This window comes from Fringilla coelebs (genome assembly GCF_963513975.1).
Source record: "Fringilla coelebs genome assembly, chromosome: 26".
Classification (NCBI taxonomy): Eukaryota; Metazoa; Chordata; class Aves; order Passeriformes; family Fringillidae; genus Fringilla; species Fringilla coelebs.
In genome coordinates this window covers 1,087,516-1,112,480 of record NC_140052.1, presented here as the reverse complement: position 1 = coordinate 1,112,480, position 24,965 = coordinate 1,087,516, and the positions used below count along the sequence as shown (strand labels likewise).

The window sequence follows — 24,965 nt, the reverse complement described above, 5'->3', positions numbered from 1 at the left end:
AGTGTCCCCGTGTCCCCAGCCCGTGTGACATTGTGCAGCGCCCTGTCCCCCCGTCCATCCCAGTCGAACCAGTGCAGGATGTGACAAAACCAGTTTAAATAGAAAGGGGGGAGGGGCGCGGGGGGGAGGGGCACGGGGGGCTCAGCCCTTCCTGGACCCCTTGTCCTTGTCCTTGTCCTTGTCCCTGTCCTTGTCCCTGTCCGTGTCCGTGTCCTTGAAGCAGGGGTTGGCCTGGCCTGGCCCTGTCCCCTGCACGGTGTCCCCCGGCGTGTCCTGCCCTGCTGGCACCTGCGGCGCGGGGCCTGTGGGGACAGCGGGCACTGTGTCACTGTCACTGTCCCCAGGGTGACACAGGCACCGTGTCACTGTCACTGTCCCCAGGGGTGACACAGGCACCGTGTCACTGCCACTGTCCCCAGGGGTGACACGGGCACCGTGTCACTGTCCCTGTCCCCAGGCCCTGGGGACAACGGGCACTGTGTCACTGTCACTGTCCCCAGGGGTGACACAGGCACCGTGTCACTGTCACTGTCCCCAGGGGTGACACAGGCACCGTGTCACTGCCACTGTCCCCAGGCCCTGGGGACAACGGGCACTGTGTCACTGTCACTGTCTTAGAGGTGACACAGGCCTGGTGCCAGTGTCAGACTGTCCATGTCCCCAAGAGTGACGCGGTGTCACTGTCCCTGTCCCCATCCCCAAGGTGACACAGGCTTGATGTCCCTGTCCCAGAGGTGTTACTGTCCCATCCCCATCCCCGAGGTGACACTGTCCCTGTCCCTGTCCCCATCCCGGAGATGACACTGTCCCGGTGTCACACTGTCCCTGTCCCGGAGGTGTCCCTGTCCCCGTGTCTGTCTCAGGGGTGACACGATGCTGGTGTCCCTGTCCCCAAGGGTGTCCCTGTCCCAGTGTCCCTGTGGCGATGTCCCTGTCCCCAGGGGTGTCCCTGTCCCGGTGTCCCTGTCGCGATGCCCGCGTTCCCAGGGGTGTGGCTGTCCCCAGGGGTATCCCTGTCCCAGTGTCCCTGTCCCTCAGAGGTGTCCCTGTCACGGTGTCCCTGTGGCGGTGTCCCTGTCCCCGCAGTGTCCCTGTGGCGGTGTCCCCATCCCCAGGGGTGTCCCTGTGGCAATGTCCCTGTCCCTGTCCCTGCGGTATCCCTGTGGCGGTGTTCCTGTCCCCAGGGCTGCGGCTGTCCCCAGGGGTGTCCCTGTCCCTGCGGTGTCCCTGTGGCGGTGTCCCCATTCCCCAGGGCTGTGGCTGTCCCCGTGGTGTCCCTGTGGCGATGTCCCTGTCCCCAGGGGTGACCCTGTCCCCGCGGTGTCCCTGTGGCGATGTCCCTGTCCCCAGGGGTGTCTCTGTGGCGATGCCCGTGTCCCCAGGGGTGTCCCCGTCCCCGCGGTGTCCCTGTCCCCGTACCGATGTAGCTGAGCAGCACGGGCAGGAACACCAGCCCGTGCGCCAGCCCCAGCAGGGTGACGATGAGGTTGAGGCGGAAGAAGAAGATCCGCACCAGGCGCGCCTTGGCGAACGCCAGCACCAGCACGCCCGGCAGGTTGGTCATGGCCACCCCCGCCACCACCTGCGGCGACAGCGGCCACCTCGGTGACACCGCCCAGCCGGGGACAGCGTCCCGCGGGGCCAGCCCCGGACCGGGAGGATCCACGGTGTCACCTCCCAGCCCCGGGAGGTCCCATGGTGTCACCTCCCAGCCCCAGGAGGACCCCAGTGTCACCCCCCGGCTCCAGGAGGGTTTGGGGTCCCATGGTGTCACCTCCCAGCCCCAGGAGGTCCCGTGGGGTCACCCCCAGCCCAGGAGGACCCCAGTGTCACCCCCCAGCCCCAGGACAGTTTGGGGTCCCACGGTGCCAGCCCCAGGAGGTCCCACGGTGTCACCTCCCCAGCCCCAGAACAGTTTGGGGTCCCACGGTGCCAACCCTGGTCCCAAAAGGTCCCGTGGTGTCACCTCTGGGCCAAGGAGGATTTGGGGTCCCACGGTGTCACCTCCCACCCCAGGAGGTGGTGCCCGTGGTGCCACCCCCGGCCCAGGAGGTCCCCCGGTGTCACCCCCCGGCCCAGGAGGGTTTGGGGTCCCACGGTGCCACCCCCGCCCTGGCAGGGTTTGGTGTCCCTTGGTGTCCCCCGTGCCCACCTTGCTGCCCATGGTGACAGTGGCCTCGGCGGCTCGTGCCACCCGCGTGGGCTGGCAGCTGCGGGCGAAGGCGCAGGTGATGTGGGACACGAACTCCACCGAGATGCCCACGGCCTGTGGGGACACTGGGCTGGCACCCCGGGCACCCCCATGTCCCCAGAGCCACCTCCCATGTCCCCAGAGCCACCCCCAGTGCCCCCAGAGCCACCCCCGTGTCACCCCACGGGCCCCGTGTCACCTGGTATGTCCCAGCTCCTGCTGCCACCTCCTGTGCCCACAAAGCCACCCCGTGTCCCAGTGCCACCCCATATCCCCACGTCCCCGTGCCACCCAACGTGCCCCACATCCCCGTGCCACCCCAGGTCTCTGTGCCACCCCACATAAGCCATGTCCCTGTGCCACCCAATGTGCCCCATGCCCCTGTGCCAGCCCGTGGGCCCCGTGTCCCTGTGCCACCCCTCACATCCCACATCCCCGTGCCACTCCCTGTGTTCCCCGTGCCCCATGTCCCCGTGCCACTCCCTGTGTCCCATGTCCCCGCTGTCCCCCGTGCCACCCCTGTGTCCCTGTGCCCCGTGTCCCCGTTGTCCCCTCTGCCAGCCCCCGTGTCCTGTGCCCCGTGTCCCCGTGTCCCCGTGTCCCCCATGCCACCCCCCGTGTCCCGTGCCCCGTATCCCCGTGCCACTCCCCGTGTCCCCATGTTCCCGCTGTCCCCCGTGCCCCGTGTCCCTGTTGTCCCCTATGCCACCCCCTGTGCCCCGTGTCCCCGCTGTCCCCGTGCCACCCCCGTGCCCCGTGTCCCCCCCATGCCCCGTGTCCCCCGTGCCACCCCGTGTCCTGTGTCCCCTATGCCACCCCCATGTCCCCATGTCCCTGTGTCCCCCGTGCCACCCCCGTGCCCCATGTCCCGTGTCCCCCATGCCACCTCCGTGTCCCCGTGCCACCCCCATGTCCCCGTGTCCCCGCTGTCCCCCATGTCCCCGTGTCCCCTATGCCCCCCCGTGTCCCCGTGTCCCCTATGCCCCCCCCATGTCCCCGTGCCCCCTCCGTGCCCCGTGTCCCCACTGTCCCCCGTGCCACCCCCCGTGTCCCCGCTGTCCCCGTGTCCCCTATGCCCCCCCGTGTCCCTGCTGTCCCCACTGTCCCCACTGTCCCCCGTGTCCCCGTGTCCCCATTGTCCCCCGTGTCCCCTATGCCACCCCCGTGTCCCGTGTCCCCGCCGCACCGCCACCAGGTTGACGAGCGCCACGGCGTTGTAGGGCACGGCCCAGAGCGCCATGCAGCCGGCGGTGCCCAGCAGCGCCATGGCGATGCTCAGCAGCGTGGCCAGGCTGGAGCGCACGTCCATGCCCAGCAGCAGGAAGGACACGGCGAAGGTGGGCACCAGGCACAGCGCCAGCGTCACCAGCCCCTCGGCCACCACCGTCAGGTACTGCTCGTAGTACACGTACGTCACCCTGCGGGGTGGCACCGCTCTGGCACCGCTGCAACACCGCCCGGGCCACCGGCACCGGGGAGGGCACCGGGGAGGGCACCGGGGACCGGGGAGGGCACCGGGCACCCCAGAACGGGCTCTGGGCACCCCAAAACGGGCACTGGGGACCCCAAAACGGGCACCGGCACCGAGGGTGGGCACCGGGGACCCCAGAACGGGCACTGGGCACCCCAAAACGGGCACTGGGTACCGGGATATGGGCACTGGGGACCCCAGGGATGGGCACTGGCACCAGGGAGGGCACCGGGCACCCCAAAACGGGCTCTGGGTATCATGATATGGGCACTGGGGACCCCAAAACGGGCACTGGGTACCAGGATATGGGCACTGGGGACCCTGATATGGGCACCGGGGACCCCAAAACGGGCTCTGGGTACCGGGATATGGGCACCGGGGACCCCAGAACGGGCACCGGCACCGGGGAGGGCACCGGGCACCCCAGAACGGGCTCTGGGCACCCCAGAATGGGCTCTGGATACTGGGATATGGCACTGGGCACCCGAAAACGGGCACTGGGTGCCCCAAAACGGGCACTAGGTATCGTGATATGGGCACCAGAACTCCAAAACAGGCACTGGGTATCGTGATATGGGTACTGGGTATCGTGATATGGGCACTGGGCACCCCAAATTGGGCACTGGATACTATGATATGGGCACTGAGTACCCTGATATGGGCACCAGGACCTCAAAATGGGTACTGGGTATCCTGATATGGGCACTGGGACTCCAAAATGGGCTCTGGATACTGGGATATGGGCATCGAGCAGCCCAAGACGGGCACCAGGACCCCAAAACGGGCACTGGGTACTGTGATAGGGGCATTGAGGACCCTGATATGGGCACCAGGCACCCCAAAACGGGCATTGGGCACTCTGATAGGGGCATTGGGCACCCTGATATGGCAGCAACACCCCAACATGGGTACTGGGCACTCTGATAGGGGCACTGGGCACTCTGGTATGGGCACAGGGCAGCCCAAAATGGGCACCCAACAAGGCTCTGGGGCACCCCCTGCACCCCGGGATGGGCCCCCCTAATGGGGGCACCAACTCACGACCCCCAACAGGGGCACTGGGGCACCCCCTGCACCCCAGATGGGGCACCCTGCCCCGGGCACCCCCTGCACCCCAGATGGGGCACCCTGCCCCGGGCACCGCCACCTGCCCACCCCTCCCCTCGTCCCCCCGTGTCCCCGGCAGGTCCCCGCGGGCCGGCAGCGCCACTCACGTGTAGGGGAAGACGCGGAAGGCGGGGTCGGTGCCGGGCACGGCGCGCAGCGTGGCCGTGATGCGCTCGGCCAGGGCGCGGGCGGCGCGCAGGGCGCCCGTGAACTCCTGGGACGTGCGCAGCGGGCGCTGGTAGGCCATGAAGCGCGTGGCTGCGGGCAGGGAGCGCTCAGCGGGGACAGACGGACAGCGGGACAGAGGGACAGAGGGACAGAGGGGACCGCGGGGCAGAGGGGACAGAGGGGACAGAGGGCACTCTGGGGTCATTGGGTACTCTGGGGGTCAGTGGTCACTCTGGGGACAGAGGGCACCATGAGGTCAGCAGTCACCCTGGGGGTCAGTGGTCACTCCTGGTGGTCATTGGTCACTCCTTGGGGTCAGTGGTCACCCTGGGGGTCAGTGGTCACTCCAGGAGGTCAGTGGTCACCCTGGGGGTCAGTGGTCACCCTGGTGGTCAGTGGTCACTCCCAGGGGTCAGTGGTCACTCCCAGGGGTCAGTGGTCACCCTGGGGGTCAGTGGTCACTCCCAGGGGTCAGTGGTCACCCTGGGGGTCAGTGGTCACTCCCAGGGGTCAGTGGTCACTCCAGGGGGTCAGTGGTCACCCCTGGGGGTCAGTGGTCACCCCTGGTGGTCAGTGGTCACCCTGGGGGTCAGTGGTCACCCTGGGGGTCAGTGGTCACCCTGGGGGTCAGTGGTCACTCCCTGGGGTCAGTGGTCATTCCCAGGGGTCAGTGGTCACCCTGGGGGTCCGTGGTCACCCCCGTGCCCCCCTCGCTCACCCAGGATGGTGCCGTTGGCGTCCATGCTCACCGCGGTGTCGTAGGCGCCCAGGCCGCTGCGGGGACACGGGGACACTCAGAGGGGACACGGGGGTCAGGGGACAGACACCCAGGTGTGCCCATGCTGGTGTTCATGCCCTGGGTGTCACCACCCCCATGGGTGGCACCTGCTCCTGCGTCCCCACAAGTGCCACCCACCTCTGTGTCCCTTTGGGTGGCATTTACCCCTGTGTGTCCCCGATAGCACACCCCGGTGTCACCCCGGTGTCACCCCAGTGCCACCCCAGTGTCACCCCGGTGTCACTCACCCCTTGGCGCAGTGCAGGCTGGGCCGGTCCTGCAGGAACCAGGGCAGGAAGCGCCGGAACTCCTCGGGCGTGGGGCGGCGCAGCTGCTTCAGGCACTGGCCCAGGGCGCAGCTGGGGTCAGCTGGGGGCACACGGGGGTCAGGGTGGCACAGGGGGGGTCAGGGTGGCACAGGGGGGGTCAGGGTGGGTACAGGGGGTGTCAGTGTGGGCACCAGACACCGGTCACCCCACTGGGCAGCACCGCGGGCACACAAAGGACACACAGTGGCCACCACAGCAGGCACCAAGCTGGTGCACAGTGGGCGTCATGGTGGGTGCCCAATGACCACCAAGTGACCACCCAGTGACCACCCAGTGACCACCAAGTGACCACCCAGTGGGCACCCAGTGACCACCCAGTGAGCAGCACAGTAGGTACGGAATGACCACTGTGGTGGGCACCCAATGGCCACCCAACAGCCACCCAGTGGGCACCCCATGGCCACCATGGTGGGCACCCAGTGGACACCCAATGGCCACCACATGGCCACCATGGTGAGCACCCAGTGGACACCCAATGGCCACCATGGTGGGCACCCAATGGCCACCCAACGGCCACCATGGTGGGCACCCAGTCGGCACCCAATGGACACCCAGGAGTCACCCAATGGCCACCCAATGACCTCCATGATGGGCACCCAATGGCCGCCCCATGGCCACCATGGTGGGCACCCAATGGCCACCCAAATGCCAACAGGATGAGCACCCAATGGCCACCCCATGGCCACCATGGTAGTCACCCAACGGCCACCCAACGGCCACTATGGTGGGCACCCAATGGCCACCCAGGAGTCACCCAATGGCCACCATGGTGGGGCACCCAATGGCCACCCAGGAGGCACCCAATGGCCGCCCAATGGCCACCCAACAGCCACCCAACAGCCACTATGGTGGGCACCCAGTGGGCACCCAATGCCCACCCAATGGCCACCCAATAGCCACCATGGTGGGCACCCCATGGCCACCCCACGGCCCCCCTGGTGGCCCTGGTGGCCCGCAGTGGCCGCAGTGGCCCTGCCCGGCCGCGCTCACCGCTGGTGGAGGGGCAGAACTGGCCCTGGAGCTCCCCGCTCTGGTGGATGCGGCAGCAGCGCACCGTGGGGTTCAGCCAGTCCAGGAAATCGTCCAGCCACGAGGTGGCCGGGATGGCCAGGTAGGACCTGGGGGGGACACGGGGCTGACAGGGGCGGGCAGGGCCGGCCGGGCCCGCGGGCAGGGACTCAGTCAGTCAGTCTGTCAGTCCGTCAGTCAGTCACTCATATCCTCAGTCAGTCAGTCAGTCTGTCAGTCCGTCAGTCAGTCACTCACTCACTCACTCCCTCCCTCACTCACATCCTCCTTCACTCACTCGCTCGCTCACTCACTCACTCACTCACCCACTCAGTCACTCACATCCTCACTCCCTCTCTCCCTCCCTCTCTCCCTCGCTCCCTCCCTCACTCAGTCCCTCAGTCACTCCCTCCCTCTCTCCCTCCCTCAATCCCTCTCTCTCTCCCTCCCTCCCTCCCTCTCTCTCTCCCTCCCTCTCTCTCTCCCTCTCTCCCTCCATCCCTCCCTCCCTCTCTCTCCCCCTCCCTCTCTCTCTCTCTCTCTCTCCCTCCATCCCTCCCTCTCTCTCTCCCTCCCTCTCTCCCTCCCTCTCTCACACGTTGGGGAACAGCGTGGCCATCTGGATGCTCTGTGTCAGGGAGTTGCTGTCGCAGCCGGCGCTGGAGCAGACGGCGTTGGTGCCGTTCTCCGAGGAGAAGTTGTACCCGCCCGTGGTGACAAAGTAGGTGGGGACACCCACGGCCAGGTAGCGGTTCAGGGCCGAGAAGTACGGGAGCAGGTACGAGTCCTGGGGATGGCCGGCGTCAGGGGGGCACCCGGGGGGCACCGAGGGAGACGGGGGGGCAGCATCCCCGTGTGTCCCCAAATGGGCCCTGTGTCACCCTGCCAGGTGTCCATCCTGGGCCGTGTCACCCCTGCCATGTGTCCCCATCCTGGGCCATGTCACCCCCCCAGCACCCACAGGTCCCAGAGGGGTCACCCCACATGTCCCCATATAGGTCCGTGTCACTCCCACATGTCCCCAAACCTCCCCACGGGGGCCATCACTGCAGATGTCCCCACAGGGCCCCGCTGTCCCCAGGGTGTCCCCACAGTGCCCGGTGGCCGTGCCCACCTCGGGCAGTGCCAGCTCCTGGTCCAGCCCCACGGACACGTGGAAGAGCAGGAAGAGCCCGGCGCAGGACAGGAACAGGAACAGCAGCACCTGGGGGGGGGGCTCTGCTCAGGGACCCCCAAACCCCCCACAGACCCCTCGTGTCACCCCAAACCCCCTCACACACCCCTAACACCCCCCGTGCCCACCCTGTTCCCATCCCCCCAATGCCCCCCATGCCCCCGAGTGCCCCCCGTGCCCCCTGTGCCCTCCTGTTCCCATCCCCCCAATGCCTCCTACGTGCCCCCATTTCCCCCCATGCCCCCCACATCCCCCCTGTCCCCCAATGCCCCCCCATGCCCCCCATGTCCCCCCGTGCCCCCCGTGCCCTCCTGTTCCCATGCCCCCAATGCCTCCTATGCACCCCCATTTCCCCCCATGCCCCCCACATCCCCCCTGTCCCCCAATGCCCCCCATGTCCCCCCTGCCCCCCGTGTCCCCTGTACCCCCCAATGCCCCCCACATCCCCCCTGTCCCCCCCGTGTCCCCGTGCCCTCACCACGGCGGGCCGTACGAGGGGGTGCAGCAGCACGGGGGTGTAGTAGCGCTCGAGGAAGGGGCGCAGCAGCCCCCTGCCCCCCCCGGCCGTGCCCACCTTGCCCTTCTTGCAGCAGCAGAGGTCGAAGCGCCCGGCCTGGGGGCACGGGGGGGGTTGGCACGGCTCCTCCACGGCCCCCCCGTGCCCCACGGGTGTGCCCTGCCCACCCTGGGCACCCTCACCCACCCTGGGCATCCTTACACCCACCCCGGGGGCTTCACCCTGTGCCCACCCTGCAGAGCCTCTCACCCACCCTGGGGTCCCCGTGATAACCCTGGGGACCCTCACCCACCCCGTGCCCACCCTGGGGCCCCCACACCCACCCTGGGGACTCACACCCACCCCGTGCCCACCCTGGGGACCCTCCCATCCACCCAGCCCTCGCCCCGCGGTGTCCCCGGTGCCACCTCCTGTCGCCGCCTGTCCAGCGCCACCAGTGCCACAAACCCCGACATCTGCAGCGCGAAGTCCAGCGCGATGGCGAGCGCAGCCGTCAGGGCGAAGGTCCGCACGGCGGGCATGGACGAGAGGGCACCTGCGGGACCCCCGGGCCCCCCCCGGGTCACCGGGACATCCCGGGACACCCCCGGGTCACCGGGACCCCCCCTACAGCACAACACCCCCCCGGCCCGTGCGCCTTGTCCCCCACGTCCCTGTGCCCACCCTGTGCCCCCCATGTCCCTGTGCCCCCCATGTCCCCCATGTCCCCCACGTCCCTGTGCCCACCCTGTGCTCCCCATGTCCCTGTGCCCCCCTGTGCCCTCCATGTCCCCCACATCCCTATGCCCCCCACATCCCCCATGTCCCTGTGCCACCTCCATCCCCAGCTGCCCCCCGTGCTCCCCATGTCCCTGTGGCCCCCATGTCCCCCACGTCCCTGTGCCCTCCATGTCCCCGTGTCACCTCCATCCCCAGCTGCCCCCCGTGCCCCCCATGTCCCTGTGCCCCCCGTGCCCCCCATGTCCCTGTGCCCCCCGTGCCCCCCGTGCCCCCGTGCCCCCGGCTCACCGAGGAGGAAGCAGACGGTCTCGGAGAGGCTGCAGAGCAGCATGCTCGGTGCCACCTGTGCCAGCACCCGCCCCAGGTGCTGCTCCAGCGTCTCGCCCGGCTCCCGCTGCGACTGCTGCTGCCAGAGGAGGGGTCAGGGACCCCCAGAGCCGGGGAACGCCCGCGGGCACCCCCTGCCCACCCGAGGGTGCCAACCTGCCCCCCGGTGCCCCCCATCCCCAAGACCACCCCCATTTCCCGGTGCCCCGGTGCCCCACCTGCAGCTCCTGCACGAAGATGAAGATGTTGTCGGCGCCCACGGCCAGCACGAGGAAGGGCACGACCTCGATGATGATGAGGGACGAGGGCAGCCCCGCCAGCGCCAGCAGCCCCATGGCGGCCAGCACGGCCCCCAGCACCACCACGATGCCACCCAGCGCCAGCGTCAGCTTCGACTCCACCTGCGGCACCCGGGCGGGCACCCCCGGGTCAGCACCCCGGATTGGCACCCCAGGGTGGGCACCCCCGGGTCAGCACCCCGGATCGGCACCCCCGGATCGGCACCCCCGGACCCCCCCCGGCCGCTGCAGCCACCCCGGGGTGCCCCGGGACTCACCAGCGCCTGCCCGAACCCCTCCGGATCCTCCCAAACTGATCCCCCCGGGGCTCACCGGGTCCCTGTGCCCGCCCCGGTGCCCCCCGTGCCCCCCGGGCTCACCAGCACCCTCCGCCAGGCCGTGTACTCGCCCAGGGCCAGCGCGATGTAGGCGAAGACCAGCAGGTAACTGATGGCGAACACCGGCAGGTCCTCCCCGCTCGTGCGGTTGATCTCATCCTCCAGAGAGCGCTGAGGGGACAGCGACAGCGACAGCTGAGGGACACCGCGGGCACCGGGACAGCGACAGCCACAGCCACAGCTGGGGGACACCGCGGGCACCGCGACAGCGACAGCCACAGCCACAGCTGAGGGACACCGCGGGCACGGGGGCACCGGGACAGAGAGGGGGGACAGGGACAGGGGGGACACTGGGGACACGGAAGGGGCACAGGGACAAAGGAAGCACCAGGGGCATGGGGACGTGGGGACATAGAAGGGGGACAGGGACGTGGGGGGCACTGGGGCCACCTAGGGCAGGGTAGGCATGGGGACACGAGGGGGGCACTGAGGGCATGGGGACACGGGGGACATGGAAGGGGTGCAGGGACAGTGGGAGACAGGGACATGGAGGGGACACGGAGGGATCACACAGGGGACACGCAGGGGACACGGCGGTCACACAGGGGACACGCAGGGAACACGGCGCCCACCTCGGCCATGAAGGTGACCGAGAGGTTGCTGCTGTGGCGCCGCTGGAAGTCGCGCACCACGTTCAGGAATTGCCGCTCCCAGCTCCGCGCCCACTCCAGGCGCGGGTCCCCCGCGGGGAAGTTGTTCAGCGAGTAGGTGACAATCAGCGCCTCGGCCTCCGTGTACTCCGACTCTGCGGGGACACGGCGGTCACACCGTGGGGACGGCGCGGGGACACCCTCGGGGGACACCCCAGAGCCCGCCCGTACCGCGGTAGCCGCCCAGGGCGATGTAGGGGAACACGGGCCCGCCGTACTCGGCCATGCAGCTCAGCTCCAGCGCCGTGATGTCCTTGAAGGAGAGCGGGGAGCTGGTGGCGACAGGGCCGGGCCGTCAGCGGGGGCTGTGCCCGCCCGGCCCCGGCCCCGCGCCCGGCTGGCATGGGGGACACGCGGGTGACACCCTGGACCCACGGGCAAACCCCCCAGAGTGACGGGGGACACGCGGGTGGCACCCCGAACCCACACGGGCATTACCCCAGCCCCACAGCTGCCCATCCCACAGTCACCGTGCCATGGGCAGCACCCCACTGATGCCACCCCAGCCCCACACCTGGGCACCCCATGGCCACCACGCCATGATGGCATCACCCCAGCCCCACAATGGGGCACCCCACGGGCACCATGCCATGATGAGCATCACCCCAGCCCCACACCTGGGCACCCCACGGGCACCATGCCATGATGGGACATCACCCCAGCCCCACAATGGGGCACCCCAATGCCACCATGCCATGATGGGCATCACCCCAGCCCCACAATGGGGCACCCCACGGGCACTAAATCATGGACAGAGCCCCATGGGCATCACCCCAGCCCCACACCTGGGCACCCCACGCTCACCATGCCATGATGGGCATCACCCCAGCCCCACACCTGGGCACCCCACAGCCACCAAGCCATGATGGGCATCACCCCAACCCCACAATGGGGCACCCCACAGCCACCAAGCCATTATGGGCATCACCCCAGCCCCACAACGGGGCACCCCACGGCCACCATGCCATGATGGGCATCACCCCAGCCCCACACTTGGGCACCCCACGGCCACCATGCCATGATGGGCATCACCCCAGCCCCACAATGGGACACCCCACGCCCACCATGCCATGATGGGCATCACCCCAGCCCCACACCTGGGCACTCCACAGGCACCATGCCATGATGGCATCACCCGAACCCCACACCTGGGCACCCCACGCCCACCCTGCCCCGCGCCCCCCGTGCCCCCCGCCCGCGGCACCCACTTGACGCAGTAGATGAGGTGGTCGTGCCAGTCCACGGTGCCCTGCAGCTTGCCGTCCTGCTGCCAGGCGCGCAGGGCCAGGCGGCTGCGGTTGTTCTGGAAGTACTGCGTGACGCTGGACACGGCGCAGTCGCCCACGCCGGGCGCCGCGGGGTTCAGCGGGGCGTAGCACACGTCCTGCAGGCTGACGTTCCTGCCCGCCGCCCGCGCCGTGGTGCCCGCCAGCGTTTCCTGCAGCTCCAGCAGCGCCTGCAGCACCTCCTGGGCCAGCACCCCGCTGAAGTTCTTGGTGCCCAGCACCACCGAGTCGTAGGTGAGGCCGGGCCGCCCCGGCGCCGTCACGATCACCTGGTTGGTGCGCAGGAAGGGCCCGAAGTGGCGGTCGTGGAACTCCTTCTCCTGCCTGGCGCGGCTGCCCGGCGCCGACCACAGCTCCACGGGGTCCGTGGTCAGCCGCAGGGTGACCAGCCCGGCCGACAGCCCTCCGGCCGCCGCCACGGCCACCACCAGCACGGCCACCGGCCGCGTGGCCACGGCGGTGCCCCAGCGGCGGAAGGCCCGCTCCAGGCCGCGCTGCCAGGCCTCGCCCGCCCGCCGCGAGCACCCGCGGCCGCGCGGCTTCAGCGCCACGCGGGCCGTGCCCCGGCGGCGCAGCACGGCCGCCAGGAAGGCCAGGGCGAGGACGGCGAAGAGCAGCACGCAGATGACCAGCACGCCGTCGGCGCGGCCGATGCGGAAGGGCGGCGGCGGCCCCGGCGGCGGCAGCACGGGCGGGCAGGCCTGGGCGCAGTCCTGGCACGAGCACGGCTCCTGCCCGGCGGCAGGCGCTTGGTCGCAGCCCCAGACGGGCGCGTCCAGCGGGACGATGCCCGGGCCGGGCTCGGAGCCGTTGGGCAGCAGCCGGAAGTCGATCTGCAGCGGCGCCAGCCCGTTGTTCTTGTCGCCCTGGAAGTCCAGCCAGCGCTGGGCCGTGCACAGCTCGGCGCCGTAGCGGCCGCACATGGTGGAGATGGCGAAGCCGCCGGTGGCCGGCAGCCGCACGCCCTGGCACGAGGCGAAGGCGGCCTCGGCGTAGCGGCGGCTGTAGAAGAGCTGGTACTCCAGCACGGCCTGCACCGCCGTGGAGTTGATGACGCGGGGGGTGACGCGGGTGACGTTGGTGAAGAGGCTCTGGTCGGGGCTGCAGATGTTGTGGCAGTAGAGGTTGGCGAAGTTGCGGGCGCAGGACGGGCACCGCGCCAGCACGGCGCCCGACAGCCCCACGCTGACGCGCAGCGCGCTCAGCTGCTCGAAGTTGCAGCAGACCAGCGTGGTCTCGTTGTCCCCCCGCGCCAGCTCGGGGCACACGACGCGCAGCAGGGACAGCAGCGCGCCCCGCGCCGGCTGCGCGGGCGTGTTGGACAGGCAGGGCACCTGCGAGGGCACCAGCGACACGTTGACCTCGGGGTTGCGGCCGCACTCGCCGTAGAAGGCGCAGACGCCGGGCTGGCGCGTGGGGGTCAGCGACGGGGACGCCTGCGGGGACAGGGATGGCGGTGGTGGCACGGGGGTGGCACCTGGAGGGGAACCTGGTGGGCGCTGAGGAGGCGTCGCCACAGCTCTGGCACCTTGGGTTCCTCCAAATGACATCCAAATGGCACCCAAATGGCACCCAAAAGACACCGAAATGACACCCGAATGGCACCCAAATGACACCCAAATGACATCCAAATGGCACCCAGATGGCACCCAGATGGCACCCAGATGGCTCCCAAATGACACCCAAATGGCACCCAAGTGACACCCAAATGACATCCAAATGGCACCCAAATGGCTCCTAAATGGCACCCAGATGGCACCCAAATGACACCCAGATGACACCCAGATGGCACCCAAATGACACCCAAATGGCATCCAAATGACACCCAAATGGCATCCAAATGCCACCCGATGGGCACCGTGGAGGTGTCCCCCGGTGTTGTCACCCCCAGCCACTCCAAACGGCACCCAAATGACACCTGACGGGCACCATGGTGGTGTCCCCACAGCTCTGCCACCCCCAGTCCCCCCAAACGGCGCCCAAGTGGCACCCAGTGGGCACCACATTGTCCCCACTCTGCCACCCCCAGCTCCTCCAAGTGGCACCCAAATGTCACCCAGTGTCCCCCACTCTGGCACGCTCAGTCCCCCCAAATGCCACCCAGAGGGCACCTGATGGGCACTTTGGAGGCGTCCCCTGCTCTGCCACACACTGCCCCCCCGGTGTCACCCGGCTGTCACCCAGGTGCCACCTGAGAGCACCACAAGGAGCGGCTCTGCCACTCCCAGCTGCTGCACATCACCCCTGGATGGCACCCAAAGGGGTGTCCCCACCCTGCCACCTCTGAACGCCACCCGGTGGGTGCCACAATGGTGTCCCCAGCTTTGCCACCTCTGAATGCCACCCAGATGGCACCCAAATGTCACACAAAGGAGCGTCCCCACCCTGCCAACTCTGAATGCCACCCAGTGGGTGCCACAATGGTGTCCCCAGCTTTGCCACCTCTGAATGCCACCCAGATGGCACCCAAAGGGGTGTCCCCACCCTGCCACCTCTGAATGCCACACAGTGGGTGCCACAATGGTGTCCCCAGCTTTGCCACCTCTGAATGCCACCCAGATGGCACCCGAAGGGGTGTCCCCACCCTGCCACCTCTGAATGCCACCCAGATGGCACCCAAAGGTGTCCCCCTCAGCCCCTCCCAAATGCCACCAGGTGTCCCCCCAGCTCTGCCACCCTCAGCCCCTCCCAAATGCCACCAGGTGAGCACAGCACCGGTGTCCCCCCGGCTCTGCCACCCTCGGTCCCCAAATGCCACCAGGTGGGCACGGCACCGGCGCCCCCCCGCCCCCCGGTGGCACTCCCCGCGTCCCTCCCGCTGCCACCCGCGGTGTCGCCTGTCCCCTACCAGCGCCAGGAGCGCGGCCAGGAGGGCGCCGGGCAGTGCCAGGGAGGCGGCCATGCTGACAGGGCTGTCCCCAAGTGCCACCCGCGCCTTTAAAGCCCCCCCGCCCCCCGGTGCCGGCCGGGGAGGGCACCGCTGGCCTGACGGCAGCGCGGCCAATCAGCCCCGCGGCCGGATCGATCATTAACCCGATCGATCGATCGATCCGGGCGGGGCCGGGCCCGGGGCGGCGCCGGCCGGGGCAGGGGCGGCGCCCGCGGGCACGGAAATGGGGAGGAAACGGGGATTTGGAGAGCGGGGTGGCACCCATGGGTGGCATCAAAATGGGGAGGAAACGGGGATTTGGAGAGCGGGGTGGCACCCATGGGTGGCACTGAAATGGGGAAAAACGGGGATTTGGAGAGCGGGGTGGCACCAGGGTGGCGCCCATGGGTGACACCGAAATAGGGAAAAAACGGGGATTTGGGAGTGTGGGGTGGCACCCATGGGCACCGAAATGGGGAGAAAACAGGGATTGGAGAAAACAGGGATTTGAGAACACAGGGTGGCACCCATGGGTGGCATCAAAATGGGGAGAAACTGGGGATTTGGAGTGCAGGGTGGCATCAAAATGAGGAGGAAACAGGGATTTGGGAGTGTGGGGTGGCACCCATGGGCACTGAAATGGGGAGAAAACGGGGATATGAGAAAACAGGGTGGCACCCATGGGTGGCATCAAAATGAGGAGAAAACAGGGATTTGGAGAGCACAGGGTGGCACCCATGGGTGCAGATGTGGGGAAGAAATGGGAATTTGGGAGTTTAGGGTGGCAGCGGGACGTCACCCACTGTGACAATGCCACACCCTGGGGGTGACTCCCTGGTGCGCTGTGCTAGGGCCACCCCAGTGCCACCCCGGTGGTGACAGGGCCACCCCAGTGCCCTCTGTCCCAGTGCCATCCCGGTGCCATCCCCGTGTGACAGTGCCACCGCCGCCCTCTGTCCCCGCCGGGTTCAGGCCGTTGGACCCCGCTCGGTGCCACGCCTGTCCCCGATGCCACCAGGGCGGGGCAGTGCCACACCCGAGCCCACACCGGGTCCCTTCAGTGTCCCCAGGGGTGCCAGCCCCTCGATGCCACCCCTGGGTGTCCTTGTACCGCTGTTTATGGCCTTGGTGGCCTTGGGGACAATAAAGGGAGACAGATAACGGGGGACACAGATAAGGGGGTGACAGATAAGGGGGACACTGCCCTGGCACCTTTGCCCACGGCAGAGTCACACGCCTGTCCCCGTGCCCGGCCCCAGGGGACACCAGGGGACACTGGAGCGGCTCCTTGGCACCTTTATTTGTCACCAACCCCCGGGGGGGGGCACAGCATGGCCCTGGTGGCCTCAGGGTGGCACAGGGGGGTGACACAGCCGGGTCCCCAGGCTGGCACAGGGGGGTGACACAGCCGGGTCCCCCGGCTGGCACAGGGGGTGAGCCTGGGGACCCCAGGCTGGCACAGGGGGTGACCGTGGGGACCCCAGGGTGTGCCCAGGGGCTCAGAGGGTGACACCAGTGTCCCCAGGCTGGCACAGGGGAGTGTCCCCAGGTGCTCCCCATCTGTGCCCAGGTGGTTCTAGGAGTGCCCAGGTGGCTCAGGGGGTACCCCCAGGTGTCCCCAGGCACTCAGGGGGTGCCACCAGGTGCCACCAGGCACTCAGGGGGTGTCCCCAGGCACTCAGGGGGTGTCCCCAGGTGTCCCCAGGTGTGCCAGGTCAGGGGGTCCCCGCTGCCCCCCGTTTGTTCCCGCGCCGGGCGAATCTGAAGCTCTGCAGGGGATTCCCGGAGCCGCGGGGCTGAGGGGAAACAGGGGGGGTCAGAGGGGTTTTGGGGGATTTTTTGGGGGTTTTGGGGATTTTTGGGAGGAATTTGGGGTCCCTCACCTTCTTCCCCCCCCGCCGGGCGCCGGCCCCTCGGGGACATTTCCTCTTTTTGGGGTTGGGGTCGGCGATGCCGCGAAGACTGGGGGGCACTGGGGGGGCACAGAGGGGGTTAGTGCACCCCAAAACCCCCCCTGAACCCCAAAAAAACCCCACTGCCCTCCCCAAAACCACCTCTGAACCCCAAAACCCCCCCTGAACCCCAAAAATACCACACTGCCCTCCCCAAAACCACCCCTGAACCCCAAAACCCCCCCTGAACCCCAAATACCCCACTGCCCACCCCAAAACCACCCCAGAATCCCAATTTCCTCCACTGCCCACCCCAAAACGACCCCCAGACCCAAATTTCCCCATATTCTCCCCAAATTTCTATTTTTCCCCCCATTTTTTCCAATTTCCCCCTTTTTTGCCCCATTTTGGTACCCAGGTACTCGGGGCACGTGGCCCAGTTGGGGCTGGGGCTGCTCCCAGTTCCCCATTTTTTTCCCTAAAAATTTCAATTTTTTTCCCATTTTTCCCCCCCAAAAATTCAATTTTTTCCCATTTTTTCCCCCAAATTTCCATTTTCCCCCCCATTTTTCCCAATTTCCCCCTTTTCTGCCCCATTTTTGGGTACCCAGGTACTCGGGCACGTGGCCCAGGTGTGGCTGCACGCTGGCCGGGTGCAGGGGCCGGTCGTGCCTCAGCGCCTGCAGGTCCCGGGGATTGTCCTCAAAATACACCTGGAATTCGTTAATTAACACTTAATTAATCCTTCTCCAAGAATTAATCAGTAATTTGTTAACTGCAGCAGGGAAATCCCTCCCACAGAGTTACTAAAATGGCAAAAATCGGGTTAAAACTGAAGGGTTGGGGAGGAAATCCCAAAAGGATTTGGGGTTTTTATCCCCAATTTGGGTTTTTTTTATTCCAATTTTGGGGCTTTTAATCCCCATTTTGGGGCTTTTAATCCCAATTTTGGGGTTTTTATCCCCATTTTGGGGTTTTTTACCCCCATTTTGGGGTCTCACCTTGAGCTTCTCGCAGTTGAGCAGCTCCTGGCGCAGCTCCCGCAGCCGCGCCTCGCGCACGGCCTGCTTGGTGACAGCGCGCATGGCGTCCTGGGGACAGTGGGGACATCAGTGGGGACATCACTGAGACATTGGGGACATCATTGGGGACACTGGGGACATTGGGGACAGGCCTGCTTGGTGACAGCGCGCATGGCATCCTGGGGACACCATTGGGGACATCATTGGGACAGCACTGGGGACACCAGGACACTCCCCAGGGCATCCTGGAGGGACATAGGGTGGCACCAGCCCCTACAGCCCCCTGGTGTCCCTGCTGTCCCCTTGGTGTCCCCATTGACCCCGCTGTCTCCTCGGTGTCCCCATTGTCCCCTCACTGTCCCCTCGGTGTCCCCTCAGTGTCCCCACTGTCCCCTCAGTGTCCCCTCACCCTGCAGCGGTACCGCAGCGTCTCGATCTCCTCCATGCGGAACTCGTAGGGCTGCAGCATGGACTGTCCGTTCTCTGTGGGGACACGGGGCCACCTCGGGGTCACCTCGGGGTCACCTCGGTGTCCCCGACCCCCCCAGTGTCCCCTCAATGTCCCCACACCCCCCCCCAGTGTCCCCAAGTGCCACCTGCTGCCAGCGTGTCCTCGATGCGCCGCAGCCCCTCCAGCTCGTCGGGCAGTGCCAGCGTCAGCGCCGTGCCAGGGCTGTCCCCACGGGCTGTCCTGGGGACAGGGACACCGGGACCATGGGGACACCCTGAGGACACCCCTGGGGACAGGGACCCCCCTCAAACCCTCTGGGGACACCCTGATGATCTCATGGTGGCCCCGGTGACCTGTGGTGGCCCTGGGGACTCTGGTGAGCCCCGGTGGCCCCGGTGACACACCTGCCCACACGGTGGATGTAGGTGACCCCATGGTGGCCCCGGTGACCCCCGATGACCCCTGGTGGCCCCGGTGACACACCTGCCCACGCGGTGGATGTAGGTCTCTACCGAGTTGGGGACATCGAAGTTGATGACGGCGGCGACGTTCTGGAAATCGATGCCACGAGAGACCCCAAACTCGGGGTCCTGGGGACACTGCGGGGGCTGTCCCTTCTTGTCACCCTTCTTGTCACCCTTCTTGTCACCCTTCCTGAGGGCACATGGGGACAGTCAGGGACATGGTCCCAGTCCCCAGTGCCGCCCCCAGTGGCACCCACTGTCCCTGCTGCCCCCAGTGCCATCCCGCTGATCCCAGTGTCCACAAACTGTCCCCTATGTCCCCAGTCTGGCTTGGCTGTCCCCAGTGTCCCCTGGCTGTCCCTATTGTCCCCAGGCTCACCTGGCTGTACCCTGTGCCACCTTATTGTCCCCAGGCTGACCTGGCTGTCCCCAATGTCCCCAGTGTCCCCAGCGTCCCGAGGCTGACCTGGCCGTGCCCCCTTGCATGGGCGGTGCCAGGGGGGCTCTGGCTGTACCCAATGTCCCCAATGTCCCCAGTGTCCCCAATGTCCCCCCAGTGTCCCCAGGCTGACCTGGCCGTGCCCCCCCTGCGCGGGCGGTGCCGGGGGGGCTCCGCCGGCCCCTCCTCGTCGGTGGCCACGATGTAATCGTAGAGACCCCGGTTAAACTGGGCGATGACGTGGCACCTGTGGGACAGCACAGGGACAGCTCAGTGCCACCAGGGACAGGGACAGCTCAGTGCCACCAGGGACGGGGACAGGAATTGAGGGCACAAATGGGAATTCCCATAAATCCCACCCCATAATTCCCCCCACAGTGGGAACTGAGAGCACAAATGGGAATTCCCATAAACCCCACCCAATAATTCCCACCCCATTGGGAACTGAGGGGACAAATGGGAATTCCCATAACTCCACCCCACAAACCCCGCAGGACTCACCAGGATCACACAGGCAGAAGTGAATTGAGAACACAAATGGGAATTCCCGTAAGTCCAATCCCATAGACCCCACCCCATAAATCCCACCCCATAAACTCCACACCATTGGGAACTGAGAGCACAAATGGGAATTCCCCTAAACCCCACCCCATAAATCCCCCAGGACTCACTGGGATCACACGGGCAGCAGCGGGTTGAGGGCACAAATGGGAATTCCCATAACTCCCACCCCATAATTCCCACCCCATTGGGAACTGAGGGCACAAATGGGAATTCCCATAACTCCCACCCCATAATTCCCACCCCATTGGGAACTGAGGGCACAAATGGGAATTCCCATAACTCCCACCCCATAATTCCCACCCCACAGCCCCAGCACTGACCGGGAGCGGGCGGGCAGCCGCGGGTTGAGGGCACAAATGTGAATTCCCGTAAATCCCACCCCATAAATCCCACCCCACAGCCCCAGCACTGACCGGGAGCGTGCGGGCAGCTGCGGGTTGAGGGCACAGGCGGCGATCCCGAACTGCTCCAGGAAGAGTTTGACCCTAAATGCCCGTGCCAGGCTGCCCACGAAGAGCAGCGCCCGGCCCCGCAGCAGCCGCAGCTTCAGCAGCGCCGCCAGCAGCAGGAACTTGTCCTCCTCGGTGCCACAGCGCAGCTGGAACTGCTGCAGCTGGGAGCGGCCGGGCAGCCGGGGCTCCGGGGGGAGAACCTGCACCTGGAACGGGGTTTGGGGTTAAAAACCCAAAATGAGGGATCGGGAACTGCTGTAGGGTCAGAATCTGCATCTGGAATGGGGATTTGGGGCTAAAACCGCAAAACTGGGGACTGGGGGACTGCTGCAGGGGGAGAACCTGCACCTGGAATGGGATTTGGGGGGAAAAATGCAAAATTGGGGACTGGGAACTGCTGCAGGGGGAGAACCTGCACCTGGAACGGGATTTGGGGCTAAAAACACAAAATTGGGGAGCTGGGAACTACTGCAGGGGCAGAACCTACACCTGGAACGGGATTTGGGGTTAAAAATCTAAAATTGGGGAGCTGGGAGCAGCTGCAGCTGGGAGCAGCCCGGCAGCCGGGGCTCTGGGGGGAGAACCAGCACCTGGAATGGGATTTGGGGTTAAAAACCCAAAATTGGGGATTGGGGAACAGCCCCAGGGGGAGAACCTGCACCTGGAACGGGATTTGGGCTCAGGGATGGGCCGTGAGGGATTTGTGCCCCAAACCTGACTCCAGACCCCCCAAAAGGTCCCTGAACCCCCCAAATTCCTCACGGGGTTGTGCAGCACCAGCTCCTGCAGCGCCTCCAGCTCGGGGTTCAGGGTGGCCGACACCAGCATGGCCTGGTAGATCTTGGGCAGGTGGCTGGGGGGACACGGGGGGTCAGGGGCACCCCAACCCCCCCCCCAGGCACCCCAAAACTGCCCAGAACACCCCAAAACTGCCCAGAACACCCCAAAACTGCCCAGAACACCCCAAAACTGCCCAGAACCCCCAGAACCCTTCAGTGCCCCACAAAACCTTCAAGACCCCAAAACCCCAGGGCCCCCCAAATCCTCAGTGCCCCCTGAAATCTCACGGCCCCAAAACCCCCAGTGTCCTCCAAAACCTCCCAGAAAACCCCAAAACTTTAAAAACCCCAAAGCCCTCTCCAAAGCCCTCTGTGTCCCCAATGTCCCCCCCATATCCCTTCCCTGTCCCCCTCAGTGTCCCCTCCCATTGTCCCCCCTACTGACCCTGTGTCCCCCCCTGTACTCCCACACTGTCCCACCAGGTCCTTCTCTATGTCCCCTTAGTGTCCCCTCCCTGTCCTCCCAGTATCCCCTCCCTGTCCCCCCCTGTGTCATTCTCTGTGTCCCCCCCGTCCCGCCGTGTCCTTCTCTGTGTCCCCTTGGTGTCCCCTCCCTGTCCCCCCAGTGTCCCCTCCCTGTTCCCCCTGTGTCCTTCTCTGTGTCCCCCCCGTCCCCCCAGGTGTCCTCCCCGTATCCCCTCCCTGTCCCCCGCGTGTCCCCACCCTGTCCCCCATGTCCTTCTCTGTGTCCCCGCCCTGTCCCCCGCGTGTCCCCGCCCTGTCCCCCGCATGTCCCCGCCCTGTCCCCCGTGTCCCCACCAGAGCAGGGCGCGGATGTCGTCCCCAAAGCCGAAGGACAGCAGCAGATCGGCCTCGTCCAGCACCAGCAGCTCCAGCCAGGGCCGCAGGGTCAGGCTGTGCCCGGCCACGTGCGCCAGGACACGGCCGGGGGTGCCCACCACGATGTCCGGCTGCTCCATCAGCACCGGCCTGGGGACATGCAGGGGTCACAGGGGCTTGGGGACATCGAGGGGACACCCAGGGGACACCCAGGGCCAGGCTGTGCCCGGCCACGTGCGCCAGGACACGGCCAGGGGTGCCCACCACGATGTCCGGCTGCTCCATCAGCACCGGCCTGGGGACATGCAGGGGTCACAGGGGCTTGGGGACATCGAGGGGACACCCAGGGGACACCCAGGGCCAGGCTGTGCCCGGCCACGTGCGCCAGGACACGGCCGGGAGTGCCCACCACGATGTCCGGCTGTGCCATCAGCACCGGCCTGGGGACACCCGGGGGTCAGGGACACCCAGGGGACACCCAGGAGGGGTCAGGGACATTGAGGGGACACCCAGGGGACACCCAGGGCCAGGCTGTACCCGGCCACGTGTGCCAGGACATGGCTGGGGGTGCCCACCACGACGTCCGGCTGTGCCATCAGCACTGGCCTGGGGACACAGGGGGGGTCAGGGACAGCAGGGTGGGGCTGGGGACACCAGGGGTCAGGGACACCAGGGTGGGGCTGGGGACACAGGAGGGGTCAGGGACACCAGGGTGGGGCTGGGGACACAGGAGGGGTCAGGGACACCAGGGTGGGGCTGGGGACACAGGAGGGGTCAGGGACACCAGGGGCTCAGGGACACCAGGGTGGGGCTGGGGACACCAGGGGGTCAGGGACACCAGGGGGGGCTGGGGACACGGGGGCACACAGGTGACAACTGACCGCTGGTCAGCGAGGTCCGAGTGTCCGCAGAGCTCGGCCACGCGCAGCTGGCGGGCGCAGAAGGCGGCCAGGCGGCGCAGGGTGTGCCCCACCTGCCGCGCCAGCTCCGCCGAGGGCACCAGCACCAGCGCCCGCACGGCCTGCGGCACGGCTGGGGACGCCTGCGGGACAGCGGCTCAGCCCGGGGACACGGCCCCGGGGACACGGCCCCCAGGGACACATCATCCCGGGGACACCATCCCCCCAGGGACACCATCCCCCAGGGACACGGCCCCCAGGGACACGGCCCCCCAGGGACACCATCCCCCCAGGGCCCTCCTCCAGCACCCCCAGTACTCCCCAGTCCTGCCCACCCCAATCCCCAGTATCCCCAGCTCCTCCTTGATGCCCAGCAGCAGTCCCAGTGCCCTCCAGTGCTCCCAGTTTCCCCCAGTGCCCCCCAGTATCCCCAGTACCTCCCTGATGCCCAGCAGTTCGTACAGCAGGGGCAGTCCCAGTGCTCCCAGTGCCCCCCAGTATCCCCAGTATTCCCCAGTCCTTCCCACCCCCAATCCTCCAGTGCCCCCCAGTATCCCCAGTTCCTCCTTGATGCCCAGCAGGGGCATTCCCAGTGCCCCCCAGTACTCCCAGTTCCCCCAGTTCCCCCAGTACCTCCCTGACGCCCAGCAGGGGCAGTCCCAGTTCCCCCCAGGGCTCCCAGTTTCCCCCAGTTCCCCCCAGTGCTCCCAGTTTCCCCCAGTTCCCCCTAGTGCTCCCAGTTCCCCCCCGTTCCTCCCAGTGCTCCCAGTTCCCCCAGTTCCCCCAGTATCCCCAGTACCTCCTTGACGCCCAGCAGTTTGTGCAGCAGCGGCAGTCCCAGTGCCCCCCAGTTCCCCCCAGTGCTCCCAGTTCCCCCCAGTTCCCCCCAGTGCCCCCCAGTTCCCCCAGTACCTCCTTGACGCCCAGCAGTTTGTGCAGCAGCGGCAGTCCCAGTGCTCCCAGTTCCCCCAGTGCCCCCCAGTGCCCCCAGTATCCCCAGTACCTCCTTGACGCCCAGCAGTTTGTGCAGCAGCGGCAGTCCCAGTGCTCCCAGTTCCCCCCAGTGCCCCCCAGTATCCCCAGTTCCCCCAGTACCTCCTTGACGCCCAGCAGTTTGTGCAGCAGCGGCAGTCCGTACGCTCCCGTTTTCCCCGAGCCCGTCCTGGCCCGGGCCAGCAGGTCGCGGCCCTCCATGGCCAGCGGGATGGCGCGGGCCTGGATGGCCGTGGGCACGGCCCAGCCCAGCTCCGCCACCGCCTGCGGGCACAGGGCCGGGTGGCACCACGGGGACACCAGCGCGGCGACACTGCCACCCCCAGTGCCACCGCAGGGACATTCCCTCCCCGTGGTGGCAATCCCCAGTGTCCCGGGGACTCCGGTGTCCCCTCAGGCCCCCCACCCCTGAAGGGACGCCAATGTCCCCGTGCCCTCAGAGGGTCCCCAAAGCGACCCCACAAGCCCCGCGCCACCCCGGTGTCCCAGCGCCTTCCGCCCCCGATCCCTCCCCTCAGAGGGACCCCTCACCCCTCCCGGGACCCCGGCGATCGCTGTCCCCCCACCCCACGCCCTCCCCGGCGCGAGTCCCTCCCGGCCCCGCTGCCCCTCACCCTCAGCAGCCGCCCGTCCAACCCCATGTGCTCGAACCCCTTCGCCTCCATCTCCGCCGCCATCTTGGCCCCACCTCCCACACTTCCGGCCGCGCCCAGCACCGACACTTCCGGTGGCGCGCCCAGAGCGCCGCCAGGGCGGCTGGAAGCAGAGAGCGCCCCCTGGCGGTGGAGGACTGACAGCACCCCCGACACCCCAAAATCCCACCCGGGGCCGATTTCTGGGGGGAAAACGCCCGGATTTGGGCAGCCTGGAGCACCAGGACACCCTCCCCACCCCCAAAG

At 67.3% G+C, this 24,965-nt stretch overlaps 2 protein-coding genes across 2 annotated transcripts; both read right to left on the bottom strand.

The window, feature by feature from the left end:
- Positions 1–141: 141 nt before the first annotated feature.
- Positions 142–15,304, bottom strand: NPC1L1 (NPC1 like intracellular cholesterol transporter 1; the record flags this gene model as incomplete). Its single annotated transcript, XM_084221726.1, has 19 exons — positions 142–302; positions 1,420–1,582; positions 2,153–2,266; positions 3,378–3,609; positions 4,877–5,027; positions 5,656–5,711; positions 5,964–6,084; positions 7,035–7,162; positions 7,649–7,839; positions 8,167–8,256; positions 8,705–8,839; positions 9,151–9,278; positions 9,752–9,866; positions 10,009–10,191; positions 10,449–10,577; positions 11,039–11,211; positions 11,288–11,388; positions 12,325–13,838; positions 15,251–15,304. 19 exons carry the CDS (start codon positions 15,302–15,304, stop codon positions 142–144), a joined length of 3,939 nt encoding a protein of 1,312 aa, XP_084077852.1.
- A 1,582-nt stretch (positions 15,305–16,886) lies between these two features.
- Positions 16,887–24,757, bottom strand: DDX56 (DEAD-box helicase 56). The gene is made up of 14 exons (XM_084221860.1): positions 24,681–24,757; positions 24,169–24,330; positions 23,056–23,216; positions 22,154–22,324; positions 21,318–21,408; positions 20,517–20,761; positions 19,673–19,786; positions 19,120–19,290; positions 18,782–18,876; positions 18,595–18,668; positions 18,165–18,254; positions 17,771–17,876; positions 17,155–17,243; positions 16,887–17,067 (listed from the first exon to the last, which is right to left on the bottom strand). The coding sequence occupies exons 1-14, from the start codon at positions 24,741–24,743 to the stop codon at positions 16,987–16,989; spliced, it is 1,713 nt and encodes a 570-aa protein (XP_084077986.1). The 5' UTR covers positions 24,744–24,757; the 3' UTR covers positions 16,887–16,986.
- Positions 24,758–24,965: the final 208 nt, after the last annotated feature.